This window comes from Acanthochromis polyacanthus, chromosome 4 (assembly GCF_021347895.1).
Source record: "Acanthochromis polyacanthus isolate Apoly-LR-REF ecotype Palm Island chromosome 4, KAUST_Apoly_ChrSc, whole genome shotgun sequence".
Taxonomy (NCBI): domain Eukaryota; kingdom Metazoa; phylum Chordata; class Actinopteri; family Pomacentridae; genus Acanthochromis; species Acanthochromis polyacanthus.
The window spans coordinates 24,324,588-24,352,067 of NC_067116.1; the positions used below are offsets into that span (position 1 = coordinate 24,324,588).

A 27,480-nucleotide genomic window follows, 5' to 3' on the forward strand; every position below is an offset into this window, starting at 1 on the left:
GTGCCCCTGCAAACTAGATCATCACCTCAAACGGCAACTTGTGGCAACATTCTGCTAAGCCGCCAAAAGATTGTCATTTATTAAAGCATAATGCACGTAGAATGACACCCGGTTTCAAGGATGGTGTTACTAATTGTCTGCTCAGAGAGCTGTTTTAGTCCATTCTATTCTAATAGTGGCGAGCCGGCAGACCGAGTGTGAGGGTAGGCGAGGAAGTGAATTAGGGCGGCGATTATGCAGTGATTCAGACAGCAGCTCATTAGGACCCAGCTAAGCAAGCAATCAACGAATCGATGTGACAGTGGACCCAAAAGCCACAGAAATTTGTAATAAATGGCAAAGCGATAAATTGGATTATCCACAGCCCCGTGGCCAAGCTCTTTCTGTTGCAAATGACAAATCAATCCAATCATGCCACAAAAAAAAAAAAAAGAGTCAAAGAGCCAGGAAAAGGGGCCTTGTGTTGCTCCAGCTGTGGAGGTTATCTGTCGGAGAGATGTGTCTTGTTACGGCTGTAGTTTTCCAGAGGTCATTTCGATGTGATATTCAGGGTTCTGAAATATTCATGACAGACCATTAGGTGTTTATGACCACCTTTTATAAGAAGAGATTTACTGACATTTGAACTCCAGCCAGAATAGTAAAGATGTCAGAGGGCTACCATGCCACATGCCTGCAGATTTACCAAGCAGGAAGCTGTTCTGCTTTGAAATCTCCATGATGTAAATGCGCAGCCGTGGAGCAATAATAAATAAAACGTAGAGGCAGCAGCAGGAGCTCTTCCTCAGCTGCATCACTTGTTCTTGTATTCAGAGCACAAGTGATGGATTTGCTCCATCAACTTGTCAAATCATTATCGCTGAACGTGACGATCATGACCGGAGTAGTGGATGAAGAAACACTGATACGACATTGATGGACAAAGATGGGCGGTTAGATAGATGGGTAGATTCTACACATTTAAAACCAGTCAGACATGTGAGTCTACACCTGGTATGAATTCTGTGGAGAGGTGTGAAAACATTACACTTCAAATATTGTACCGTCTGAAAAAAAGAGCACTGTTGTCAAAAGACTTTGCTGCCATCTGCAGGACATTATAAGGTGCTTCATCATTGCAATAACAACACTGAAGACCTATTTCCATTCAATTAAATCCGAGATTAACATAGATGATGCATTGAAATGTATTGTCTTCTGCAGACTCTCCTGCTTTCTCTATGCTAATTAGACCATTATGATATATTTGTAGTGAAGCTGTGCAGCAGTGACACACTTAGCAGCGACATGAGGAGTATGTGCATTCAGACAAATAAAGCTTTGACCACGTCATATGAATAGTTCACTCTGCTGCAAGATTCTTTTACGTAAGAAACATAAAAAGTTTTGAATGTATCTCGGTGCATAATTCCTCCCCTGCCGTGAAGCTGCGTGTTGAAGCATCTGCTAGCAGTAAACAGTGGCATTTCAAAACTGGGCTGTGACATGATTCCTGTGTTTATGGTCTCGTGCTGTTATTTCCGATAATCTGTCTTATGTTCCCTGGTTCCTTTCTGTCTCTCTGTGTGCAGCCAGAGCTCTACCACTGACTGATTGCTGCTATTAAAACAGGCTCCTGTTAGAGAAGGAAGAGGGGATACTCACAGTTTCTCTCTGCCTCTTGTTTTTCCCCTCTCTCACCTCCCTCTCTCTCATCCACTACTTAATATTTCTCGGACGACATCGTTGTCACCACATCCTGTTTGCATTTATTTATGCACATTCCCAGCCTTGTTTGAGGGTTGGTACAACTGTGGGGTTGAAATAATGTTTTGAACTGTAAAATAACTAGCTGTTTTTCTTCAAAAAGTTGGAACAACTGCTTTCTGTTTACCCAAAACAGCTGCTGCTGTAAATCCTTCTGAATCTCCCAATGACCACTGCACAGCAACCTACTTGTTACTTCTGCTGTATTATTACATAAAAATGAAGCTCAAACCATATCGCAACGCTTTGTCAATCGCTGTTCAACATGTTTCAGTGTAGTTCATGTGTGTTTTGTGTTCTGCTTGTCCAGTATTTCTCTCTACTTGTATTATTTTATCATGAGCTCATACTTCTATTATTTGCAATGCAGTTAAACTGCATTTCTGGGGCTCTCTTAATTCAGCTGTCACTACTCTGAAAAAGGTCGAGAGATATGATGTTAAGACACATTTGAGTGAAAGAAAACTTTGACATAAATTTTACACACAAAGCAGTATTCCCTCTGTAATGTTTGCTTCTTAGACAAGGTGTTTGATCCAGTTTACACAGTGGAAAGTGAGTTTGGTTTAGAAAAAAGCCACATACTTCTCGTTCAGTTTTTTTTGTTTTTTTTTAACATATGCCTATACAAGGACAAGGAATGCCTCTGGTAGGAATTAGAGTGAGATAATGACTTGGCTTGGGCTTCAGAGTCACCATTCAGTTTATGGCTCACAAATTCCAAGAGCTGTAAACTTTGTACTCTGAACAGAAAAGTCTACAAAATGTGTCTCATTTGAGAACAAACTATTTGTCTAAAGTTGTTTCTAAAAAGCTCATTTGGAGTATGGTGTCAAATGTCAGCTGAGACACTCAGCTCATCACGAGATCAGCTCAGTACTGAAGGGATAATGGTTCTATAATGGGAAACAAAGCATAAAAATGGTGGCAGAGAAGAAATGCTACAATGCTATCGACTCCATGGAGCTCTCAAGTGAATTTTTACAGTAATGATTAAGGATACATGAAACCATCTGCACTGAAACCATTAAAGCCCCCTTGTACACATGTCCATTTGAACACAATGAAATCATATTCCAGCTCAGTGAGAGGCTGAGAAATTGAGTTTAGGCTGAAAAGTGATGATAATGTATTCTAATTCAAGTTCAGTGAACACAGGCGGAGCCTTCTAACGGAGCTCTGTGTGTTCAGCTTCAAGTGAATCTACACGCTGGAATTTGCATAATGCTCACTCAGCCATCCCAGCCTCAACCTGCAAATAGGAGCTCCAGTAAACAAAGGGCGTTAACTAACCACTGAAGTCCACCAAGTAAGGAAGAGGGTTGCCTGTCTGTGTTCTTTATGTTGCCACCGTGTGTTTAAGGGGAGCCTATGTATGCTGTGACTGGTGCTACCAACTTAGGTTACAGTGAGTTTGGCTTAGAAAAAAGCCAAACTTGTTTGATCATTAGTGTAAAGTGGAGGGTTGCAGACAGGCCATTTCCACGAGAGTAAGGAAGTGCATCGATTACAGTGCCTTCCTGTTGAGAAACATCTGTTTGGTTGCTTTGGTGCCAGCAGTGAGATAACTGAGATGGGCAAACTTCTGAGACCAGACAATCCATAAAAAAGAAATCTTTCTCCCCCCCTATGGTGTTTCATCTGTTCCGATACATTTTCAAGGAGATGTAGACTGGAACAGCAATAAGAAAGCTGGTTGCATTTCTTAAACAACAGTTACAACAGTTTTACTAGCTCAGGCCCTCAGTTCTTTCAGTTTCCCTGAAGTAGTTGCTGAGGTCACCTTAATTGCTAAAAATGGCTCCAATGGGATAAAAAGAAGGACAGATAGATTATAAATTACACTAGTTACCACTTAATTCACAATAAAACAAGGATGAGCATAGCTGCAACATCACTAATAATCCCTCAGTGCAAATGAAACCTGTGAGTGCTCACAACCTGGGTAAGAAAAAGGTCAAAGTTGAACCACAAAGCGTCATGATTTGACACTGATTAAACTCAGATCTTTTTCATGGGCCCCAAAGCCGTCTGGTTTTCTGTTTAGTTATCTGTGTTGGCTGATGCTCTTTATTGTGAGATAGAGAGCGCACATCCACCGAAAGAAAAGGGGGCAATCTCCTCTGTTACGATGACCGTGTGACTTGTGAGACACATTTACTGCCTAACTGTGGCCTTCGTGGTACCGTACAAGTTGGAGAGCGTAGGATTATGTTAGGGACAAGAGAGCATAATGAACAGCTCCCCAGTGGGCCCACAAAGTTATTTTTAAATGACAGCAGCAGTGTTAGTGTGTAAAAAAAAAAGATTCCAGTTCAGTAGCTGAGAGGTTCAGCTGTTGGATTAATGTGAGTGCAATCATGACTGAAAGGAATTTTGAACCTAATTGTTTTTGTCTGGGAGCTGCTTTGCTTCAGGATATGAAACAAAGTTATCCGAAGCACTGTCACGAAAAGTTCATGTGATAAATACGGCTGGGGTTTTTTGTTGTTATGTAGATTTCAGGTGTTAAGTTGTAACTCACAGGATGTTTGACTGATTCAGCCACAAAGGGGAAGTGTTTTTTGCTTCAAGGTTGTTGTTCACTGGAACATTGTGGGTTTTGGAGTTAACCTGGTGAGGTTATTTCCAGCGTATCTAACCACAATGTGCTTCTAACTTAACAGATGGTTTGGTTTCTTTGAAGTGGGGCTGTGTGAGGTACCTTTTTGCATCACCTCCAGTAGATCACAGTCGACAGGCTCCCTGTTTGGAGAAGCTGACGAGAGAATCAGTACAAAAGATAAGTAATGAACTGCTCAGGACAGAGTCAGCAGCAAAGTCTTGATTTGAAATGTGTTGAGGAAACACCGTGCAACAAGCGCAACGACCATTTTTATAGATGTGACTCCCACAATCAATCTGTTATCATAAGCAGGCATGTGACCTGCCAATGTGCCAACCTCACTGATGCATCATATTCGGAGACAGACATTGTATCTCTGAATATGCGAAGCTTCCTAGTTTACTGAGACAAGGCGTCATAAACATGTATAACCAGAATGAGTCACACTTTTCACCTTGAGGCCACTTCTGTTCCAACATGTCTGCAGAGATGGATGGGAATGAAGTGAGAGGAGACCTTCTTTTTTCAGCTGTTTTTCAGGGTGCGTTCGCGTCTACAAGGAGACCAAAAAGAAAATCACTCGCAACTCTCTCAGGCACTTCTCGGGGAATGTATCGTCACCTTGCTTCAAGTTTTTAAGAACAGAACAAAACAGTTTTGTCATGTCGGCATGGCATCCATGGAGACATTTGCCTCAGGTATGACCCTCTGGCTGAGTTCAGGCGAAGTTCAGTTTGTTGTTTTCTTCGGCAGCTTCAGCGCTCGGTGTCTTTCGCACTACACCGCTCATTAGAGTTAAAAACAAAACAGCATGCTTGGGGCTGGTGTTCTTAGACGGCTGCATGTCAGCTAAAAAAATTGGATAGCAGATTGATTGTGCTTTTGTATGGATGTGTTTGCTTTTTTTTTTTTTAGTTTTCTGTGTTATTCTATATTTAGTTTAGCCAAAAGTCATGGAGCATTCCTAATTACAGCTGGTTGCTTTGTAGAAAGAAACAAATTCTCAATAACCTACATTACCAACAGTCTTCAGCTCTCTGCCTTGTCTCAGTGGCTGCTAACAAAATAGAACTTGATTTTTTTTTTTAAAGACAGGGACATTAAGCAAAAGGGGGACAATGTTGGAGTCAGAATTTGAAAAAAAAAAAAGAAAAACTGTGTCATTGAGTTATTGGCAGGGGCAAAATAAATGATAATACATATTCTACAGGAAGTCAGCACCGCTGAAAAAAGATTGGCTTGCTCCTTAGTTTATTTTTCTTCCTGTTGTTTTCTTGATCGCTACAGTCACGAGGCACAAATGCAATAAGGTTCTGGTGTCGCACCTGTTTGTCAGCTGATGTCATGCTCTGTGGCAACATGTCCTTCCTGTCTATGTGTGGGTTTTCTCCAGCTGCTCTGGTTTCCTCCAACAGTCCAAATACATGCATGTTAGGTCAATTGGTGATGTAAATTAGCCGTGGGAGCTGACATAGCTATCTGTCTCTTCGTGTTAGTCCTGCAACAGAGTGTCAGCCTGCCCAGGGTGCACCCAGTGGAGACGCTCTACAGGATAAAGCAGTTGTAGGTGATGGATAAATCCACTGGTGGATGGAATTCAGCAGCCTATGTAGGCAACAGATGGAGTGTCCCTGGTGGCATGGACACCAGGGTTGTTCTGCATGAATTATCAGTCACTGTCAAATACTAGGGACATCTGACTGCTTTTCATAAGAATCAAGCATGATGTTGTGTAAAGTCTAAATATTGCATTACGAATTTGCTCTTAATTGCAGATAATAGCTCACAGAATTTCAGTCCTAGTGCAAGAAGGCCAGTTATATTGGTAGTAATATTGTAGTCGGTGATTCATTTCTTGTTATGTTTAAGAATTTAGAAAAGCTGGTAGTGTTTAAAGTGGCTTCTTACTGTGATGTTTAAGATTTGCCAAAAAAAAAAAACGACACGTCGTCTGCATATAGGTTGATTTTATGAAGTGTTACGGCTCTGATTGCTTTAGTGTTGATGTTTTGTTGAAAAAGCAGAGGCTAATGGCTAAGTGGAGACTTCAAACAAGACATTTTTGCATATTCCCTTCATGTAGTGTGTGCATAATCTTTTTAGATTTTGTTTTTGTCTTTCTCTTGTTTTCAAGTGTGGCTTCTTGTGGGTCATGGTTTGATTTACTTCCTCATCTTGTGTTTTTCCCACACTTGTGATTGTCTTGATTGTTTTTTTCTCAGTTATGCATTCAGCCATGCAATTGGCTTTGTCTCGTCTGTATTCATCCTGAGTGTTTTGCCACAGTCAGGTGCTGCTCTGTGAAGACTTCATGTTCCCTGCATGTGTTCATCATGCGCATTTTAGCCAGTGTCTTTCTTACTTGTGTTTCTCCCTAGTTTGAATTATGATTTTTCTTTGAACTTTGAAGTTTTGTTGTTTACTGGGACCTTTTGTTTTCTGTGTCAGCTTTACATTAAGTTCAATTTGTCAATATGAGGACATGAAGCTTTGCAAATTTAAATTGCAAAAGATGATGCAATTGAGTTTTCTTTAGATGTCAGAATCTGTCAAGTGAGCCTGTAAAGGTTTAGTTAATGGTTATTCAAAAGTGCCCAATATTTTTAATGCAAATCTGTGGCTAAATACATGCAAAGGTGGTTTATTCAAGTTTCATTTTGGTTGCTTGAAATGCTTCAACTGCCCAATAAATAGTTCATGAAATACATTGACATGTCCTTTAATTGCATTATTTAGTATTGTTATAAAAGAGGGGGAAAAGAACTACCGTACCTAAATTTAGTAGATAGTTACTGGTCATAGTGTGTTGTGTATCAGATGTGGTTGCATTATTGGAATGGCAATGAGTTACTAAGACTTGGTGATATCTCTATGTCTTTATAATTTTTGTATTATTAATCATGCTGAAGAATTTATTTTAGACACAAATATTAGATTCCTATGTGATATATTAAATGCATTTTATGGCATCTGGTTTGTGTGGAACTGATGGATTTTTCATTACAGTGATGAGAACAGGAATGGAAAATATCACCAGAGAATAAAATATTATATACACACAGTCAGCAGATGTATGTACAATGCATCTGTGTCAGGAAAAATGAAGGCAAAGCAGAAAGGGAATATGTAAGTGTGCTTGTGTGAGAGCGAGGGGAACAAATTGTGTTAGGAGACTGGGTGCCAATTGTCCTCCTATGGTTAGGCCTGATTGTGCATAATGTTGAGGAAATTACCCAAAATCCTTTAAAGCGGTTAGCCAGAGTGAAATATAATATAATTTACTTGGACACCGTGAGCTTACGGAGACACAGAGGGAGTCTGAGTACAGTTGATAATCTACAAAGAGAACAATGGGAGAACTGCTAATTTATAGTGCATGTAATTTATAGAGAATGATAAGGACTGATGAATGCAAACTAAAGTGTAACATTAATGGGAGTTTCAGACTGGTCTGCGGCTGAACAATGGATCCAATATTCCAGTTACAGTGACAAAGAGAGAGTAATGAAGTCAGCATGATGAGATCAAAGTGGTTAGATTGCAGGAGATGGTGCATTTACTCCAAGGTGTCTCAGATGAGTCTCCAGCTGCTCTAAAGTTCTTCGTATCTCCCAAATGGGTCTGTCTTTTTCGTTCAACACATGTACAGATGCGTACAGTCTCAGCAAAGTGTTGAGAATTTAAATGTTTGTTTATGAAGGTTGCCTGTAGAAATATATGTGGATATGTAAATTTTAATAGGATTGTCGAAATGTGGTGTGTTTGTGCGAAGATGACGGGGAGAGAAGCGGGAGGCAAAGAAAGTGAGGAGGGTAAACAGATAAAAAAGATGTACTGTATGCACAAAAAAAAGGAAAAATGCTGAGTTATATTTAATGGGTGATAAAAGGCTTTTCATGAAATAACAGGCGGTCTATACGCAGTTTGTTCACAGCAAGTGTTTAATATTTTATTTTACCAGTAAATGCTCCCTAGTTTCTAGTTTCTTGCATCTCTCCACAGTCTAGCGAGGAGATTTATTACATAGCCCGCTGAGCTTGTAGAAATGTTCCCATTTTCCTCACCGACAGTGTATCCAGTTGCTTAGCGTCACCAAGCGGTTTATTTCACTCAACAGCAAGAAGCATCGTCGGGAAATTTTGGATGTTCCTGCTGCTCCCCAGATCTCCCTGCTCACGTTCCTTTGTTCAGTGAGTTTGGCGAGCTGGTGTTGGCTGAAACTGTCTGTTAAGAGCTGGGGCTTTTTCGTGTGAACACTTCAATGAAATGTAATTTTGGAGTCAACAGTGGAAAGTTTCAAGTCTAAATAAGGATTTTATTTGGAACTGTTTCAGGAAAGCTCTTCTCTGAGTCGTGAGTTACAGCTTTGTTGTCTGGCAACTGCGTAAAGTTTGTGGAAGTGTGGGGTCAGTCAGATATTGTCTTGCAGCTTAAATTAACTTAAAAAGGAAATTTATGAGAATGGTCTTGCATTAAATTCAGCATTATGGGACTAAGGTGTTAAGAATATAGCAATAATTGTCCTACTTTTTGTTCATAAGATCATGCCATTTTAGCTCCTCCAGCCTTTGACCAGGAAACCAGTCTTGGCGCAATGTCATAAAAGATGTCTAAAATTGTGAAATGCATCTCAAGAAAAGAGGAGAACTGCCAGAGGAGCTATGACTAAGGAAGCACAGATGTATACTTTGTGTCATCATCTGCACCTGTGACATAAAAGAGGCGTGACACTCAGCTGGGATGTAAAAACTCTGTGAAGAACAGGACTGACAAGTGTGTGTATAAAATTTGTATCACCCTTTATTATTATAGTAATCTCTAGTGTACCACACCTCTTTTAGACTTCACAGGACATGTGTGCATTCAATAAAAACATAAAAATGTGTGACAGCCGTACGTTCTTGTCACATTAGGCCATGCTGTGATTCATGTTAAAAGTAAATGTATACTCTAAGTTGTCGTGAAAACCACCTGACAAAGATTGTAGGTTATAATAAAGCCATGGACAGATGATGCAGCTGTGCCACATGTCGTATTTAATTGACAATTTAAAATGACAGCTCTGAAGCGAGCATGCCTCATTTTGTCAAATGCATGTTGCCTCACCTTCTCCCTCCTAATGTCTCTTCCTCAACTCCTCACCTGCTGGGAGGGACTAAGCTGCAAAATGAGGAGCTGAGGAAAGAAATCAGATACACAAACTAAGAAATAAAAAAGGCGTCATATCTTCATCTCTCTTGGGTCTGATCATCAGATTTTTGTAACATTTTGCAATTTGTTTCCTAAAAACTTTGTAGAGCTACTTTGCTTTGTGCCTTGCTTTGACTGGTGCGTGTGACCATGTATAAACCACAGCTGGCAGAAATCCGCTGAACGAAAAAATGCTCGATTGCCTTTATGAGCGTGCACTCTCAGCCTATCTGAAGAAACATTTGTTTGATTAAATGCCGTATAATCCTTGAGCGCACAACATTTTTTTTTTTTTGAGTTTTGTAGTTTTCAATGGTCAGAAAGGCCACTACAAACAGTGAAGCGTTGCAGGCTGTCTTGTTGGCGTCTACATAACTCTTCTGTTGTTTGTGTATCGTTTTTTTGTCTTGGTTCAGACAGAGTGCAGAAATAAAGACGGCGCATAATGGAGGCACAGTTAAAAATGCACCCCTGAGATTTTATCCCAGGTCAGGCGTGTAAACAGTGGCTCTGAGGGTGAGAAGTCAACATGCTGCAACTTGATTTCACTTTGAAGGTTTTTTTTTTCTACTAGAAAAGTGTTTTGCATATTTACATTTTCCTTATTTGTGGTTGTATGAACTAATCCAAGCACAATACCTGAGCATGCATACATCATAGTTTGGGACAGTTGTTTTCCTCCCAAAAACTACAGCATGAAGTAAGTCTTTTAAATATTTTTTTTTTTCCACTGAGGAAAACATTGTGATTTAGGTGTAAGACATTCCAGCTTTTTGTGGAAGGAAAGTCAAAATGCAGAGAATATAGAGCCTTTTCAATATAGTCTCTAAAACGTTATGCCTTCCGGTGATGGTGTCCAGGACATTAGATCCATGTATGTGACAGTAGGAGAAAAACTGTGTTTGGTTCACTGGTTGCTTCATATTTTGTTTTAGATCTTGGCTTCACTCTGCAGTGCAGCTGTTTTCTGCCAAAGGGTTTTCCTCACACACCCAGCGTGTAAAGCCCAAAGGACTACTTAAGTGTAATAAATTGTAGTTATTCCGACAACCACCATTTCATTCCTTATCTCAAACCCTTTCTTCTACCACGCAGGGAATAGATGAAGGGATGTCAAGCCTGGCTGTAGCTTGGTAGAGTTAAAGCGTCCACTGTGTGATACTGCACAGCTTCAGATTGTGTGTTGCATCTTGTTGTTACCTTAGCAGCTGGATGAGATTTGGATTTTAAAGTTTATTCTATTATTTTTTGTAACAAAATGTTCATTACACAGCCAAAAAATAATAATCTACTTTGGACATGTGATGAAAAAGTGCCAAGAAATAAAATAAGTACAGTTAGCAGGCTTGAAGTGGTGCAACGGGAAGAAGGATCCAATGTGGGTTTACTGTATTTGATTAATGTGCTGTACATTGGCTTAAACAAGTGGAAGGAAACTCATGCTTCCTTTAGATCTGCATATGAAAGCAGTATGTTTGTTTAAGGATTCAAATAGTTTTTCTGGCACCTTACTAACAAGCATAAAGCTGCAAAGCAATGACATCATATAAATTTGTAGATCTATGCCCAAAATTATCAAGAATATTTGTGTCCACTGCCCCAGATATTAGTGCTAATTTTGATTTGAATTTTTGGGACAGAACTAGAAATATTTGTCCCTGATTCCTGGTCCTAAACCTGATCTTATCCTAAGAGTGCAAAAGACATCAGTGGTACATTAAAAAAAAAAAGCCTTAGAGTCTCTGTCCTCTCAGAAATGTGTTTTGGTCATTTTTGCTGCTTCGATTTTTTGCTTGGTTGACATTTCATGTACAGAATGATGTATGTTTGAAGCTGGAAAGCTGTTTTCCAATTCTTCTGCTGAAAGTGGAAAGTTTCTTTGCGCTCAACTAAAATCTCAGTTTAAAGGATGTACCTGCAAACGCAATCTGTGGCATCAGTTTGGAAGCCAGTCTTGGTCAAAATACACATGAGGGATAAAACTGCAGTGTGCATTGCCTGTACTCTGAGAATGATCGTTCCCTTATATAGATAACACTGTGCATCTAGTACTTAAATATTTGATATTAAAAAATTTCTGCATCTTCATTCATCATTCAGAAGTTTTCAGTGACGGAGAAGGTGTAGATGTCATTTTCACTTTTTCTAACCAGATAAACATTTATGGAAATGTAACGAGACACAAAAACACCTAAATCTTGGGAATGAGCCTCAAGTGAGGATGATTGCCCCACTTTTGCTTCTAGAGCATCAAATGGCAAGTCTGTATCCGAGATTACACCAAGATTACAGGCCTCTGTCGTCAAATTGGCCAAAGGCTTCCCAAACTAGAGGCAAGATCACAGTGGTGGTGATGGGCGAAGAAATTACAGTGATGTCTGCCTGATGATGACAACACACTCTGTCCCTGTCATTCTTGTGTGTGTTTTGGAAAATCTCTTGTTGTCCCAATTGGATAAGACTCACATTGTGATTTGGTTTTTCTGGTCAGCATTGCTCAAGCACTTTATTCTGATGCCCAGGAAGCACTTCTCTTTCATATGTTCTATCCAACTCTGGACACATAAGCTCATAAGTGTATTTCTCATTATTTAGAACGACTTGTTTAATCCTTTGAGGCACAGCATGGGTCAGGAGATACCCATTTTCCATTGGATTTGCGTCACTTTTGACCCATGTTGCGCATTCGCAGACTCAACATGCTGATTATTGTCCTCATTTTTAATGCACAATGGTGAACGAGAAAATAGCTGTTGTCCAGCATTTGTCCTCATTAACTTCAGCTGGAATCGCTCCTTTTCTCACAGGCCTGCACTTAGCCAAAAGTATGTGGCAGATGTGGCCATCTGCCCTGCATATGTGTGTCTGCAAAAGGCTATTTTGGAGTTTAAAGTATGTACAGACCAGTTTCTATATAAAACCTGAAACTAAAACTTTACAACATCTGCTGATGTGATCCAGATTTTTTGTTCCATTGTGTCGAGCGTTTCAAGTGTAATCCAGAATTTACAGTCAGTGGTCTTAACTGATGTCGTTTCTTTGACATTTTCTGATGCCTTGCAGCATTTATTTGCATTGAAATCACGATTGCTATATAGGTTGGCATGCAGGAAAGCATCAGACATTATGCTGTAAAAACAAGTTTATTTTTCACATTTTTAGCACTGGGGTTGTTCATCTGAGTTCAGTATAAAACAGTTTTGATACATTTTTTTAAATTCACCAATTTCAACTCAAACATGAGAACAATGCAACTCCAGTCTGATGTTTGCAACTCTTCTCTCTTTCTGCGTTCATTCTCCTGGATAAAATATAGTGCAGTGGCTTCCCAGAGTCCGTCCCCCTTTGTCTTCCAGGGGGAGGGCTAAACTGAGCAAAAGGAAGCATGATAGGAGGGGGATAGATGAGTATCTGAGCTGCTGTGGGAGAAGACACAGCTGGAAGAGTGGAGATGATCCTGGGTGACTGTTAACAGCAGGCTGTTGTATTGGATTTTTTTCTTTTTTCCATCAGATGGGACTTGCCGTTTGTGACATCTTTTCCACCTCATCCTGTGATTATTGTTTTCAGTTTTAATCCCTAAGAGCAGAGGGATGGAGTAGTAAAAACTTTCCAGCTGAGAGCCAACTGATCCCATGAAAGCACTTCTGTGGTGGTAAGACACATTTTAGTAACTCAAGCATGTTGCATTTGACAACAGCAACTTTTTGTCTGTCATTCAGTATAGGTAAACTGCAGGAGTACTGCCAAAGAATAGGGATACTAGACTTTGGCTGTAGTATTAATGCATCCTTATCTTCTACCATTCTGATTATTTATTAAAAATATTTCAGGATAAATAGGGCAGAACCTGTAGAAGGATGCATTTTTGTTATCTGCAGTGGTTTAGTTTTGTTTTATTGCAGTGAATTGCAAATGTTCCCTTGTTTTTGGACGAGGTGTAGACAAACACTTGGACAGCTGAAATGTAATTCCAAAACAATGTTTCAGCATTTAAAAGAGTGATCTTTCAAATGGTGCCAATTTCTGTTCCTGTGGAAACAAGTTGTTACCTGTGTTTGCATGTCAGTGGGTGATGCGTGACAACAGCACGGGCCAACAGTTAGAAATCAGCTCCCACTGATGGTGCACATGCTAAAATGAAACACAGCTTGAGCCCTCAGCGCTCAATGTTTGCCAGACGCTGATCCAAGATTTTTGGAAACGATACAGAATCCCGTCTTCACACAGTTTTAGAAGATGCTTCCTCAGTTCTGAAACTCAGCGGCACATTACAGCACATCACCCACTGCCTACTCAAACTGTCTTTTTGAGCATTTTATGTACATCAAGTTAAGGACCAGCTCCACAATCCTCTGAAGAATTTAATTAGCTGCTCGGTGTCAGAAACAGCCTTTTCAGATTTATTGACAGTTTAAATGTCAGATTTCGTAAAGCGGAAAAGAGAAAACAAAGAACTTTTTTGTCTCTTCAGCCAAATAACTCTCCTCTCTTTCTTTGTACTGTTCAATGTAGTAAAAATCATAATCCAGTCAGCCCTTCATACTGTGTCCACACAAAATGAAACTGACTGACAGCAAATCAGCCCATTAACTGCAAGTACAACACTCAGTCATTCCCAGAGGCAAAGTTGAAGAAAAGGGTAAAAGGCTGTTTCACTGCAGTAAAAACACACCAGAATGGCTGGAACGATCAATTATTTTTTATCAGTGTTTTATCTGGTGATTTCTATCAGGATAGTCACTCAGTTATATCAATCAAGAGTCGCGTATCACGAATACCTGTGTGGACATTTCCAAACATCTTTCATTGTTCAAACATAAATTCAAAACCAAAACACATTCATTTTACAGTTTAGAGGAAAATTGGTTGGCAACTTTTCATTGTTTTGCTTGAAAAAATACCCAAAAATAGTTGCTGACTATATTTCTGTCAATTGACTGATCTGCCAACTATGAGTTCCAGCAAGTTGTCTTCATTTTATGTTGATTTGCGCTTCTTCATTCTAAAGCACATTATCCGTAAATCATATTCTAAAAAGGTAATTCAAGTGATCTGTTTCTGTGACTTCATTAAATGCATGGTGGCAAGATAAAAAAATCTAGTTTACCAATTTAGATTAAATCTTTCAAGTTGCAAACATTATTTTCGATGGGTTAGATTGAAGTAATGGTGGCAGTAATTGCATCAACTTAATATAGTGTGTAATTTAGGCTCAAATTTCTTTTTTTTAAATTGAAGTTGAGGTAATTTAACAAATTTGTAATGATTTTAAGTTGCCTTCTCTATCTTTTCACGTCTGGACAATTTTAAAAGATAAAGATAAACATATCATTGACCCTCGAGAAAAATCTTTTTCCTCTAACCCAATATAGATTGTTGGCTGAACATAATTTAATTAGACATTTTCATAACTCAAAAAGACGACATCAACAGCTGCATTATTGTTTGTGTGTTTCTAGAAGTACAGTAGCTAACATATGTTTCTGTTTTTAACTGGACTTATTTACACACATGATCATTTTTATGGGAATTCTAATACTCGAATCAAGCGTTAAATAAGCGATAACATTTGGACAAAATTTCTCTGCAGTTCCCCAGTCTCTGCTTAGAAACTTCTGGGCTTTACTTTCAACATCGTCACTCTTCCATTTCAAATACACATCTTATCATTACATTTATGTGGTTTCTCATTAGTCTGCATAGAAAACCATTTTACCACCATAGTGAGGCAATATTCAAAATGACATATTGATTGTGGATGCTAACAGGCACTTTTGACTAATGGCACTTTCAAAAGGTTTTCAAGGTCATACAAGTGCTGGCGCCAAGCATCATCTGTCTCAGAATTGATAATATGGTAGTTAGCTTTTAGCAAACAATACTGAGGTTTGTCCCAATTTTCATATATTTATTTTTGTGAATTTTGAAAAAAAAAAAAAAAGAACAAAATGTTTAACCACAGCTTTCAGGAGAATGAATGAATGTTTTAATTAATGTAGATGGAGCATGGATACAGGGTATCCATAAACCAGAATGGATATATATATCAGAAAAGTTATTCTTAGTAGATATTAATAGAGAATAAATCTATTTCTCATAAAAATTCATGTATTAGTTTTAAAAAAATATCCTAAAGAACTCAAATCACGGTTTGGATTGGATTGGATTTCTGGTGATTCACAAAAATGTTAACTTGTGTCAAAAAATCTTATCGAGTTGTAAATCTGTGTGTAATTTCAAAATAAGACATAAAAAGTCCAGCATTATCATTCATCTAATGCAAAAACAAAACACTGCTCTCATGCAAATCTAAATTCAGCTGTAATTTAAATGTTCCATGTATCATCATTTTGTGTGTCTAAAATCAAATGTTATTTGTCTACTTAACAGGTTTTCACATTATGGCTTCACCAAATTCCAAACAGTGCAGAAGCTGGAGTGTGTTTCAGTAGTTCAGGCACTTATGAAGTTCTCATAAAGTGCTTTAAGCTTTGTTTACAGGAGCACAGCCTGAAAGCTGTTATAAAGATTTTTTTGGGACCTAGAAACATTCTCCTGCTGCTAGTAAATTTGCTGCTTCCTACTTTTAAGATGAAAATTCAAGATTGGCTCAAAAGAAAAACAAACACCTGTTTGGTGATTTTCTGGGTCCAACCGTCGAATGTTTAGCTTTTACCCAACAAGCGCCCAGTATGTGCTCCATCAGGCATGTGAAACTGCAGTTCTGCCATGTACCATTATGTTTCACACAACATGGTGCATTGGGCCAAAAGTTAGACCATTAAAATGAATGGGTTTTGTTTGTTTGTTTCACACTAATTCTAGAAAAATATGAGTGTTGGAGTAAAGGAAGTAACTTGTGCCTGCATTTTATTTTCAGCAGCTAAGCCTGTTATTCATACTGTTAAATGAACTGTGCTGTTAAATGTACTCTGTTTTGGGTTCACAGCAGGCTATAGGGGAAACATAGATAAGTGGCAACATTTTCATGTGAACAAGAAAGTCCTGCATGTGCATTTTCATGACACAGTTTCTGGGTGTTGAAATAAACGTCTGAACAGTTGTCTAGCACAACTGTCAGTGCTGATATTTACAGTATGTCACTAACAGCACAGGGAAAAAAATGAAAGCAGCATCCCGTATTTGTTTACTTCCCTTAGTAGCGTAAATAGAATTCTCTGTGGCGCCCCCATTAGTTGTCTTTGCTGCATTTGCTGATGATTACGAAAATCCCTTCTTCCTTATAGATGCAACTTTTTATTATTATTGTTAATATCATTATTTTATTTAGACGTTTTTTTAACCTTGTCAGTCCCATTGAGATACAATGACCTCTTTTTCAAAGGAAGCCTGACGAAGACAGGAGCCTGAGAAGCAACAGTTAAAAACAGATAACACCTACTGACACAACAAAATAAATAAAATACATGCTAGATAAAAGCACAGGATTAAGAATTTACACTAAAGCAACAACAAATGTGATAAGTAGCTGCTGCAAGATCTTTCATACGGTTTTTAAAAGTTCCAATGGTGATGAGTTCCTTCAGATTCAGTGTCTTCTGCAACAGGTGCAGAGTACTTAAAACAGTGTTTCCCAAATTCAGAAAGAACCTTTGGCATGTTTAATGAGTATAAATCATTGAGACGTAAACAGTAATTGTAATAATCTTGTCTTGGAAAACATTACAACTACACACACATAGTAACAGTTGCAGTATAGGCCCTTTATTTGTTTACAAACATTGTGACGTTTTTTTGTGGGCGGGGCTTATGCTGGAGGCCAAAGCGAAGCGAGAAGTCAAGCGGGACTGGGTGCTAACGTAGTTAACAAGTTTTGTGCGTTGCCTTTTTGGAAAATGGACAGTTTCCAGAAATCTTGTTCCGTCTCGGATATGTCAGACTATGCCCAGACACTCTCTGTACAAGACCGTGAAAGCTATTTTAGGAAATTAACTTTAGCGGATGGTAGTAGGCTCGCTGACCCGTACACCTTGCAGGAGTGGCAAGAGGACTTGACTGGGCTGCCGAAGGTGGAGTGGCCAGACATTTACATGTACTTAATTGAGACCCCTTGTGTTTATAGCAAAGAAAAACTTAAAGCATACAAATCACTGGATGCCTATAATTATGTCATAAATGGACATGTCCAAACAGTACAGTACATCAACCTACGTCCGGATCTTTGTGTGCTGCGGTCCGAAGTTTTGCCAAGCCAGCGCCAAATTGTACTGTTTTCTCGATTGTTAATCGAGAAGACAGTACAATTTTAACAGCCAACTGCACTTGCATGGCAGGGTAAGTTTAACACAACAATCTATTATGTGTTGATATGATTCTCTGAATACTGTTGGTTGTTGTTTTTATGAAAAGCTTAAAATATGTGACATTTTCAATTTTATATTACAGGCTAGAGTTCTTCATAGTGTAGGGAAAGGAACAAAGACTCGTTAACAAAAACATCAAACTTACTTACTTACTTACTTAGCTTACCTGATATGAAATGTGCGCTGCAAACTCAAGCATTTTTAATGATCGTCTCTGTCCAGTCTTTTCGCCTCTGTGCATTTAACCACAACTGTCTTCGTTCCCTCTGAGCAGGAGTGTTCACTGGAATCCTATAAAACTTTAATTTGCGTTCGCCAATGTCATTCCTCCTATTCTGGCATCCAAAGATACAGCAGGACGACATTATAGAAAAGTTGATAGAGCCTAGTCCCTCAGTCTTTCGCCTTTCGGTCACGGCCGCACGGGGTTCCTCTTTTGCCTCCAGCTAAAGCTGTGACGTCATTCGTGACGTGGGTCATTAAAGCATCTATACTAACCTTACACTAACTGTACACTGAGGAGGCTCACAGGAAGCTACACACATAATCTGATATAATCTGAGGTGTTACCTTCTATGACCTTTGGTGGAAAAATAGAATTTTTCAGAATACACTGAGTTGTTTTTAAATAATTTACAAAGACAGCATCAGTACATCCGGTAACATCAGTTTTCAAAATTTCTGGGAAATCCCTCAGTGGGTTTATTTGAACTGAGTTTATTTTTGAGGAGCAATATTGTGGGATTTTTGTATTTTCTTTTTTTTTCTCTTATTTGATATGATATCAATATCCATCGGGATATTCGGTTCGGAAAAATCCTGATTATTTATTTCTGATACTGGGTTTCACCTCACATTCCAGTCTAATGTCTTAGGTTTCCACTTTCCTTGAAGCCAGTCTCATACAATTTGATTGTGACAGGCCATATTGAGTACAGCCCACTAGGGACAACATCGCAGACTGATTATGACACTAAGTGTTGATTTCCTGTTAGTGTTTCTGTCACTACCACTCTCATTGCTGCGCTTCCTGCCAGGATATGCCAGCTCTCCTGCTCTCTGTCTATTTCAGTTTCTGTGTCACTCACTCCCTCTCTCTCCCATGCTGTCACTGTCTGCATGGGTCTTGTGTGGGTGTTATGTGCTGTACATGCTGCATCTGTGCTGTTACACCGACTCTGTGTGGTTTTTCCAGCCACCCGAAAAATGCCCTCTCTGTACCCGGCGGAGCTATTAGAGTAAAGGAGAGTTGTTTTAAAGGATAATTCTGTTTTGTTTTTATTTTGTTTTTTTAAACCCATGGCCTTCTTTTCATAGAGTAAGCAATCATTCTTGTTGGTACCAATAATATTGTACTTAATGAGATTAGGTTACAATAATAAAATGTTGCCAACATTCTGGGTTCGCTCACTTTGCTTACTTCCATAATGTGGTTTAAATAGTACTTCTTAATTCATACATTATCATACTTTGTTGGAACAACACAACTCTGTCATAAAAAAACAATACAAATTATGGCAAATATGAAAATAAACAAAAGTTTATTAAGCAAAACTGCTCTAGTAATCTGTTGGCTGTGATTGACTGCTAACCTATCCAGGATGATTCCTTTCATTCTACATTTTTCCTAGTGCACACTGAGACCTCAACCCTGCAACGTATGCCTCTAAATAGAAATGGGCATGCATAGAAAGTGGATGGCTGATTGACTCCTAGCCAATTCTCAAGACCCACAGTTTTGCAGCGCACTCAATCAAAGTAAAGAACACCATTTAGCATTGGGTGCACAAGAACAAACACATAGACTTAAAGTGCAACAAAGCTTGCCCAACAGTACATTGACAGTTCTTTTGTGTTGTGCTTGCTCATTTCGTCAGTATTGTATGATTCAATGCATTTTGTAAGTGTTGTCTGCTTTTCTACAAGTCAAATTCCCGTTTATGGAGAATGTCTCAAGGTGTAACTTCTCTCTTTTTATTCAGGTCAAAAGAAGAAATGAAATACCTCTCACTTGTGTATTCTGCGGATCTCTAAGTCATTTAAAATCAACAACTCCACACCAGCCGACCACCATGAATGCCTCAGTCCTTCCAGTCTCCAACAACACCCCACTCTGCTACTCCAACAGGAGCCCTCCATTCAAGTTCCACCCCAGTGTCACCTCAATCTACTTCTCAGCCATCTTCATGGCTTTAGGTCTCCCTTCCAATCTCATTGCCTTCATTGTTCTCTTCAAGTCCTTCCAGCGGACATGTAGTCGCTCCCGCTCTTTCTTCCTGATCTTCCTGGGCGGCCTTGTGGTTACTGACTTCATGGGTCTCCTGGTCACAGGCACCATTGTGGTCTCCTTCTATATTACACATTTTAATTGGCGCCAGATAGACCCAAACTGCCATTTCTGCAACTTCATGGGTATGTCAATGGTCTTCTACGGACTGTGCCCACTGCTGCTCAGCGCCACCATGGCCGTGGAGCGCTTCATTGGCATCAACCATCCATTTGCACGCTCCACCAGCATGCCAAAGAGCCGGACGGTCTCCATGGTGCTGATGGTGTGGCTGATTGCTGGCTGCATAGCTTTGCTGCCCCTAACAGGCCTTGGAAGCTACCATATACAGATGCCGGGCTCCTGGTGCTTTTTCAACATTAGCTCAGAGGGAAAGGACATGGCCTTCTCCCTGATCTTCTCTCTGGTTGGACTGGTTTGTATCTCTGTGTCCTTTTTGCTGAACACAGTGAGCGTAGTGACCCTGATCAAGGTGTGCTGTGGACAGGACAGGACCCAGCGACGACGAGACCATGAAGTGGAGATGATGGTGCAGCTTATCCTGATCATGATCATCGCTTCTGTTTGCTGGTGTCCCCTACTGGTGAGTTTTTTCAAATAAGTAGACTCTGTGTATATGTGTGTGTGTGTGTGTACATTCACATTTTTAGTTTTATTGGAAAATTCAGGATTTATCTTCAAATATTAAGCTGCTATTGGTAATTTCACTTGTTAAGCAGTAAGTAACAGTAAGACTGATTTGTTGTACCTTTCAAGAACTTTACTACGCTCACTAAATTGTGCACTTCAATTGAAGATCCATCCATCCATTATCTATACACTGCTTAATCCTCATTAGGGTCGCTGGCCGGGTGAGGCTGCGGCAAATTTAGAATCATCAATTAACCTCAGCATGTTTATGGAATGTAGGAGAAAGCTGGAGTACCTGGAGAAAACCCACACATGCACAGGGAGAACATGCAAACTCCATGCAGAAAGATTCCGGGAAGATGGGGACCTTCTAGCTGCAAGGCGAAAGTGCTAACCAAGTCACTGTGCAGGCTTTAATTGAAGATGATGGAGGATAAATTTACATCATTCCTTTAGAGCCAAGTTTTCACTGGACTGCCCATTTAATGCTAGAAGTCACTTTTACTCAGGTTTTAATCTGCTACTTCTCTCTTGCATTTTTCTGGCTTAACAGTATTATAAACACACATTACTGAAGGCAAATATGATAAATTAGTCATCGTGGATGGCACATCATTTGATATTTTAGTCCTACTTAAGTTGAATGCCTTTCTCAATATAAGTCTGACCTACAGCAACTTTAAGGATAACACAGACTTTGTGAGGCTGAATTCAGTCATTAAAGCAATTTCATTATCTCTGCATATGAATAATTTCTAAACAATGGCCTATCTTAAACTGCAAAGCCTTTTTCCAAATGTAAATTTCATACAGATAAAATTTATATGGCGAGGACCCACTTAGTGAACTGACACATAGTTGTAAAATAAATGGAGCATTCTAGTCTTGTTAAAGTGCTACTGGCATCCACAGGAAGGTCTTTGGCCCTGCTTCAACCCGTGTAAATGTTTGTGGGCCTCTGTAACTGTACTATGTGGTCTGTTGCAGCATGTGTTGTGTGGTGATAAGAGCAATAGAAGAGTGTGTCTTATTCTGTCGAAGACAGAAGGCAAATATCTGTTCACTCGGTCCTTCAGTACATGCATCTTTGCATTCTTTTTAGCAGTGTATGTACTCTTTACATTCCACACGCTACATTAAATCTTTTTTTATCATTAATGAAATATCCGAGTAAAACAAAACATGGAAAATGTTTATTTTGATATGCTAAACTGTGAGGGAAACTGGCCACATAGCAACCCCACTCATGAAGTAATTAATTGAGGTTAAAAATAATATTTATTTACACATTAGCAATATTTTACAGTGTCCACCAGTTGCTATGTGGAAAAAAAGGTTTGAAAAAAGGACTATCAGTCAAAAATTTGGACACACATTCCGGCATATGGGTTCTGTGAAGCATCCTGAGACAATTTGACCTATAATTGGTGCTATATAAATAAAATTGAGTTGAATAGAATTGAATTCAGTGTTTTTTATTTAACTATTTTGTACATTGTATATTAATACTGAAGACATCAAAACTATAAAAAAAAAATGCATATGGAATTATGTTGCAAACAAAAAAATGTTAATCTTCAGTATTATTAATCTACAATGTAGAAAATAATACAAATAATTAAAAACCATTGAGTAAGAAGGTGTGTCCAAACGTTTGACTGGCAGTGTATATGAAATCGCCCACCATGACATGAGCTATCCAACTCATTTTGTTATCAGCGTTGCTCTTCAAATGTTTGAACCCTAATGAAGCATCACAAGATTCTAAGCTCCTTTTCTCGGCTTCCCTCTATATGTTTCATTTCTTCTTAGCAACGAAGCTTCCTGACTAGCTGTTCTGACAGCCTTTCTGCTCTTGCCCTGGATCAAAGAGCCATTTAATGCCTGACCTGAAATGAAACAGTTCAACTCCAGAGCATGACTGAAATAGTGCCTTGAAAGGAAAACTAAGCCATTACAACTGCTACATATCAAACATCACGTAAAAAGGGTCAAATCGGGAACCAAAACCATGTGGTCTAACAGTCATATAGGTTGGAAACTAACCTCTGCTGTAAAAATGATATACAACTGGACTACACAGTGGTAGCCATCCTTACAACTTTTATGATTGTTTGACTGCTTGTGTTTTTGAGTGTTTCGTGAGCAGAGTTTCAAAATCTCAGTAATTGCTTCAGGTAAAATGGTACCATATTGTCAAGGTGTAACAATGATAAAACTCCTTTTTATTCTCTATATCAAGCTAGTTGAGCTTTGCTGACTATTGTTGATTTGGGGTAAAGCATGTATTTGCAGAAGCAACATCAAATGTTCCCACACTAGGTTCATTTCCGTTGATCAAACCATTGTTTGTTTAATGTTGTTTTCAGATATTAAGTTGCATGAATCTGTGGTAAAAGCAAAAGAAAAGCTTAAAGCCCCTATGTGTAGTGTTATTGTAAATGTTTTCAAATGATTCTGGAGACAATGCTTTTAGTGGGTTTGCTATAGAAGCTACCAGGCTGTTGTTTTTGGTCCCTCTACTGGAAGTCCTCTAAAGTCTGTAAGTCAGTCAGAACCATATTGGCTTGAAACTGAGCACATCCAAGTAAGAAATAGAGTGAGAAATAATTAAAAAGTCCCTAACTGGAACACATGTTTTTCTGCGGTCCTGTCTAACCTTAGTTGTGTGACGCCCTGCACAGATTAATGTTCTGATGAGCGTGGCGACTGCAGCTTCAGTAACACCTGAAATGCTTTTGTTCTACATACGAATGGCTACCTGGAATCAGATACTTGACCCCTGGATATACATCATGTGTCAAGTGTCCCCACTAAGGCGAGTAAAGAGTAAAATGCAATCGTCCACATATTGTAATAATGACACAGCTTACCATTAGTCACTACTCACTCCCATCGTACTTTAAGTCTGAGCTATTCTTTGTCCAACTACATCAGCATGTCCAAAGCATCTGCTAAAGCCACTTAGCAAGAGACCCGTTTTTAAAATGCAGTTTACTCTATGCCTTGCAGCTTCAAAACCGTTACTCATAAGCTCATAAAAATCTATAGAAGAAGCTTGCTTCAATTCAACCCATGCCCCGTCTTTGTTTTTCTGCTACGTATCCTTCATTTCATTCCAAGTCAGTTTATAAACATTTCACTCAAGCAGTTTAATTCCTTGTCATGGCTGTTTATTGCCCTTGCACATTCTTTCATTTCCTGAAACAAACCAGATGGTTTCTCATCAAAACCACAATAGCTTCACGATTTGCAGACTATAGTTTTATTTAGTTGCTCAAGCACGTCTTTATAGCAGAGCTGCAGAAAGTGTTACCTATGAGAGGTAAACATCTAGAGAGTAGTTGATGCTCAGTAAAAATCGTGCTCCAGAAAAATGCAGCCAAGCTACAGAAAGTTATCTAGAGTCGGGCCTGTTTGACGCTCAGAGCTTGAAATAGTCCCAGTAAACAACATCGTGAATGCCACTCTTCGACCACTAAGTAAGCTAACTGGCACTCTGGAAAACTGTGGGTCTTAGATGTTTGAGTCTCCAGAGCACTTCTGCCACTGAGAAGAGTTTGTCTTAACGAAAACGTTGGTTTGCACTTCAAGAGCCATGACTTGCAACACATTTTTTTAAACATTTTGAAGTGGATTTAGGGAACTATTTTCCTCCACTGCTTGGATGTAAACCACAGGAGAACAGAATTCTGACACCAGCTGAATTCTGAATAGGAACCATGAGCAACACTAAGCCAATTTGTCATTCCTAAAGGAGCTTGTTAGCATGTTTTGCCCTCACAGGAGATTGTTTTGGTAATGCTAATAAGGCTATGCCTCACATAAAATGCTGCAGCTTAACTAAAGCAGGGGGGATAATTGTTTTACAGCAGCCATTGCCTCAGGAGGGCCATGGCAAAATTAGCCCTGTCATTCCCTTAGTGGACTTAACACATAGTGAGTGTCCATTTGCATTTGCAGTATCAACTAATTTCACCTTCCTTCTCTCATTCCCTTTTTCTAATCTCTTCTTTTAACTCATTTAAACTGTAATTTGCTGTCCCTTGTAATTTTCTTCTTCTTACTCTCTCCCTTTAACCACCTCATTCCTTACCCACTACTGTCTTCCATTTATTTCCTCTCTTTGGTTTTTCTTGTCTTAATGCTTCTGTCTCTAACTTATCCCTCAATCTATCCTCTACAACCAGGTCTTTATCGCTCAGACTGTGCTATCCGGAGGACCTCTCCAGATCAGATTCCTACTGCTCTGGCTGCGCTTCGCCACCTTGAACCAGATCCTAGACCCTTGGGTCTACATTTTGTTTCGCAGGGCAGTTTTTAAGAGAATCTACCCCCGCCTCGACTGGTCCCGGAACTCTGTCATAAGCCTGTACCCATCTTTCGGTGAGACTGTCCGCAGGTTCACACGAGCTTCATTCAAGAGCAGCCTGGACTCTGATGGAACAGAAGAGACAGAGAAATCTAATGTGACCGCTAAATCTGCTTTAAAGCCGGAGCCTCCTCCTCCTCCTCCATGATTAGCTGGACTTAGTTGCCACAAACTAAGTGGTGTCATCATGGTCACAGTGCATGTTTGACTGTTTCCATTGAATTTTTAGTGGACTGTGACCAGGATCGGCTGGATGATTTCACCAATAATCTGAAAGGATTTGATCTTGTTATGTTATCGCATACTCTGTACTCTGCAGTATCAGTAATGGCACTTTCTAGATGTTCTGTTTCGTGTTTTAGACATTATGTTACAGTAGATAAAAGTAATCATTCTGGCAATTGTTCACATGAAATGCTTCAAATTTGTGAGACAATATGCCCTTTAAGCACATGTACACTTTGCCCAGATGCTCTTGTGTGTCACATTCTCAAAGCATTTAGCTCAACATTTTGTGAGGAACCCTTGAATGTTCATTGTAACAGTAGAGAAGTGGATTTCAAAAACATCAGACATTGATATCAGACTGTGAGAGATGCCACAACGTAGAAGCGGTTTAATCAAAGTGATATACTTTCTTAAAATCTTTCAAGTACTTCCAGTACTATTTCCATTTCATTGTAGGAGTGATTGTATTCTATATACCTATTTATGCAGATAATATAGTCCTTTATTACAATGCTGGAGATACTTTCAAATCACAGGCCATGGGACAGAATTTGTTTCCATATTTTCAAGATGTAAATTTCCTTATAGCCAAAATCTGGAAATTATTAGACCCTAACTTGAATTTTACAAATCTGTGTAAAAATGATGGAGAGCAATAGCTTTAATTTTACACTATTAGTAATCCCTGTTCATCTTTATCATATATGAATTGTGGTCAAACGTGGCAGAAAAGCAAAGGTTAGACTGCTGAAACTGATACAAGCAGAAAGCACAATTGCTGTTTTTCAGTTGAAAGTTTAAATTTAAATTGCCTATTATGTCTGAAAGTGTTCTGTAACATTAGATTGTGATAGTAATATATTATTTGTTTCAAAAGCAGTGTTACCACTTTACTGACTATTCACTGTATTGCTGGTTTGCTTTTGTTCTCACTGGTGATTTCATACTCTCTTTAAACTCTTGAAACTTCGCCAGAAGTTGGTGTGTAGCTATTCACATAGTTGTGATTTTTTTTTTGACCAGGCTTTAATATACCCATCTTTGACATTTTTACATGGAAGTAAAATGCATATGCGGTGTATGAAAAGTGACTGAGAGTAAGTGTGAAAATTCTTCTTGCTTGTCTTCCCTTCAAATGAATGATCAGGGGTGCTAACACATTGTAGAAAGTCTATGAGTTCCTAAACGAGTATGTGTGATTTAAGTTTGGAGGATACTGCTGATGCAAATACTTCCTCGATCCAAAGCGACTCCAGAGGCACACTGCCAGTAAGATTTTAAGAGCATCTGTGCATCATCAAGATGTTTAGGTTTTAAGTCGATGTCACCTGTTTAAATACATCCAGTTTGATAATTTTCTCATTTTAGCCCTGACAAAGCTAAATTGTTTTTCACTGTTTCTGACACTACATGATTGCTTAGTTATTCAGATATGCAGTATGAAATATTTACACTGATTCTGTAAATGAATTGCTTTGAACATTGTATGTACATTGAACACTTATGCCAATTAGATTGTTACCCAATTAAGAAACAAATAACTGAACCAGTCACAGATAATGGCTCAGATATGTCTTGTCCTAACTCCTTAGCAGTATCATCCAGTAAAAATGAAGTGTACAGGCTGAATGTGCTTTACAGAAATGCCGTGTGATTGTACATACAAATAAAGCTCAAGTGAAATGCAGAAAATCATTCTGAAATCCGCTTTTCCTTTTTGAACACACACAGGCTTGACAGCAGCGACTTTAACCACTTTATTTAAAGCTTAAACATGTAAAATGTGCCATACATTTTCAGGTCTTAGTAAAGAGGAGCAATCATATACAAAGCGCCAAAACAAAACATCACTACCTGATGATAAATACTGATATAGCTAAAATTGTGCAGCCAGAAGTTACATGTTTGCAGAGAAAAATAAAAAAGGGAACAAAAAGACCATAAATCTTGTTCACATTGTTTGGTGAGCCAGAAAACATACATAGCTGTTCAACTCCAATGTGTAGTCTGATGCTACCATGTTTTGTTTTGTTTTTACAGTGAAGATTCTTCTATGGAGAGACATAAAACACTTTGAAATCAAGTTCAGTGATAC

General features: G+C 39.0%; 1 protein-coding gene across 3 annotated transcripts; it reads left to right on the forward strand.

Moving 5' to 3' along the window:
• The first annotated feature begins 4,726 nt into the window (after nt 1-4,726).
• On the forward strand, nt 4,727-27,080 carry tbxa2r (thromboxane A2 receptor). Of its 3 annotated transcripts, XM_051947667.1 has the most exons (4): nt 4,727-5,049; nt 19,851-20,738; nt 23,470-23,603; nt 24,976-25,100. In XM_051947667.1, exons 1-4 carry the CDS (start codon nt 5,014-5,016, stop codon nt 25,055-25,057), a joined length of 1,140 nt encoding a protein of 379 aa, XP_051803627.1. In that variant the 5' UTR covers nt 4,727-5,013; the 3' UTR covers nt 25,058-25,100. The 3 variants fall into 3 exon arrangements, with proteins under 3 accessions (XP_051803627.1, XP_051803626.1, XP_051803628.1); XM_051947666.1 differs by lacking the exon at nt 23,470-23,603 and having other exon boundaries at nt 24,976-27,080; XM_051947668.1 differs by lacking the exons at nt 4,727-5,049; nt 23,470-23,603 and adding an exon at nt 12,916-13,196 and having other exon boundaries at nt 24,976-27,080.
• Nucleotides 27,081-27,480: the final 400 nt, after the last annotated feature.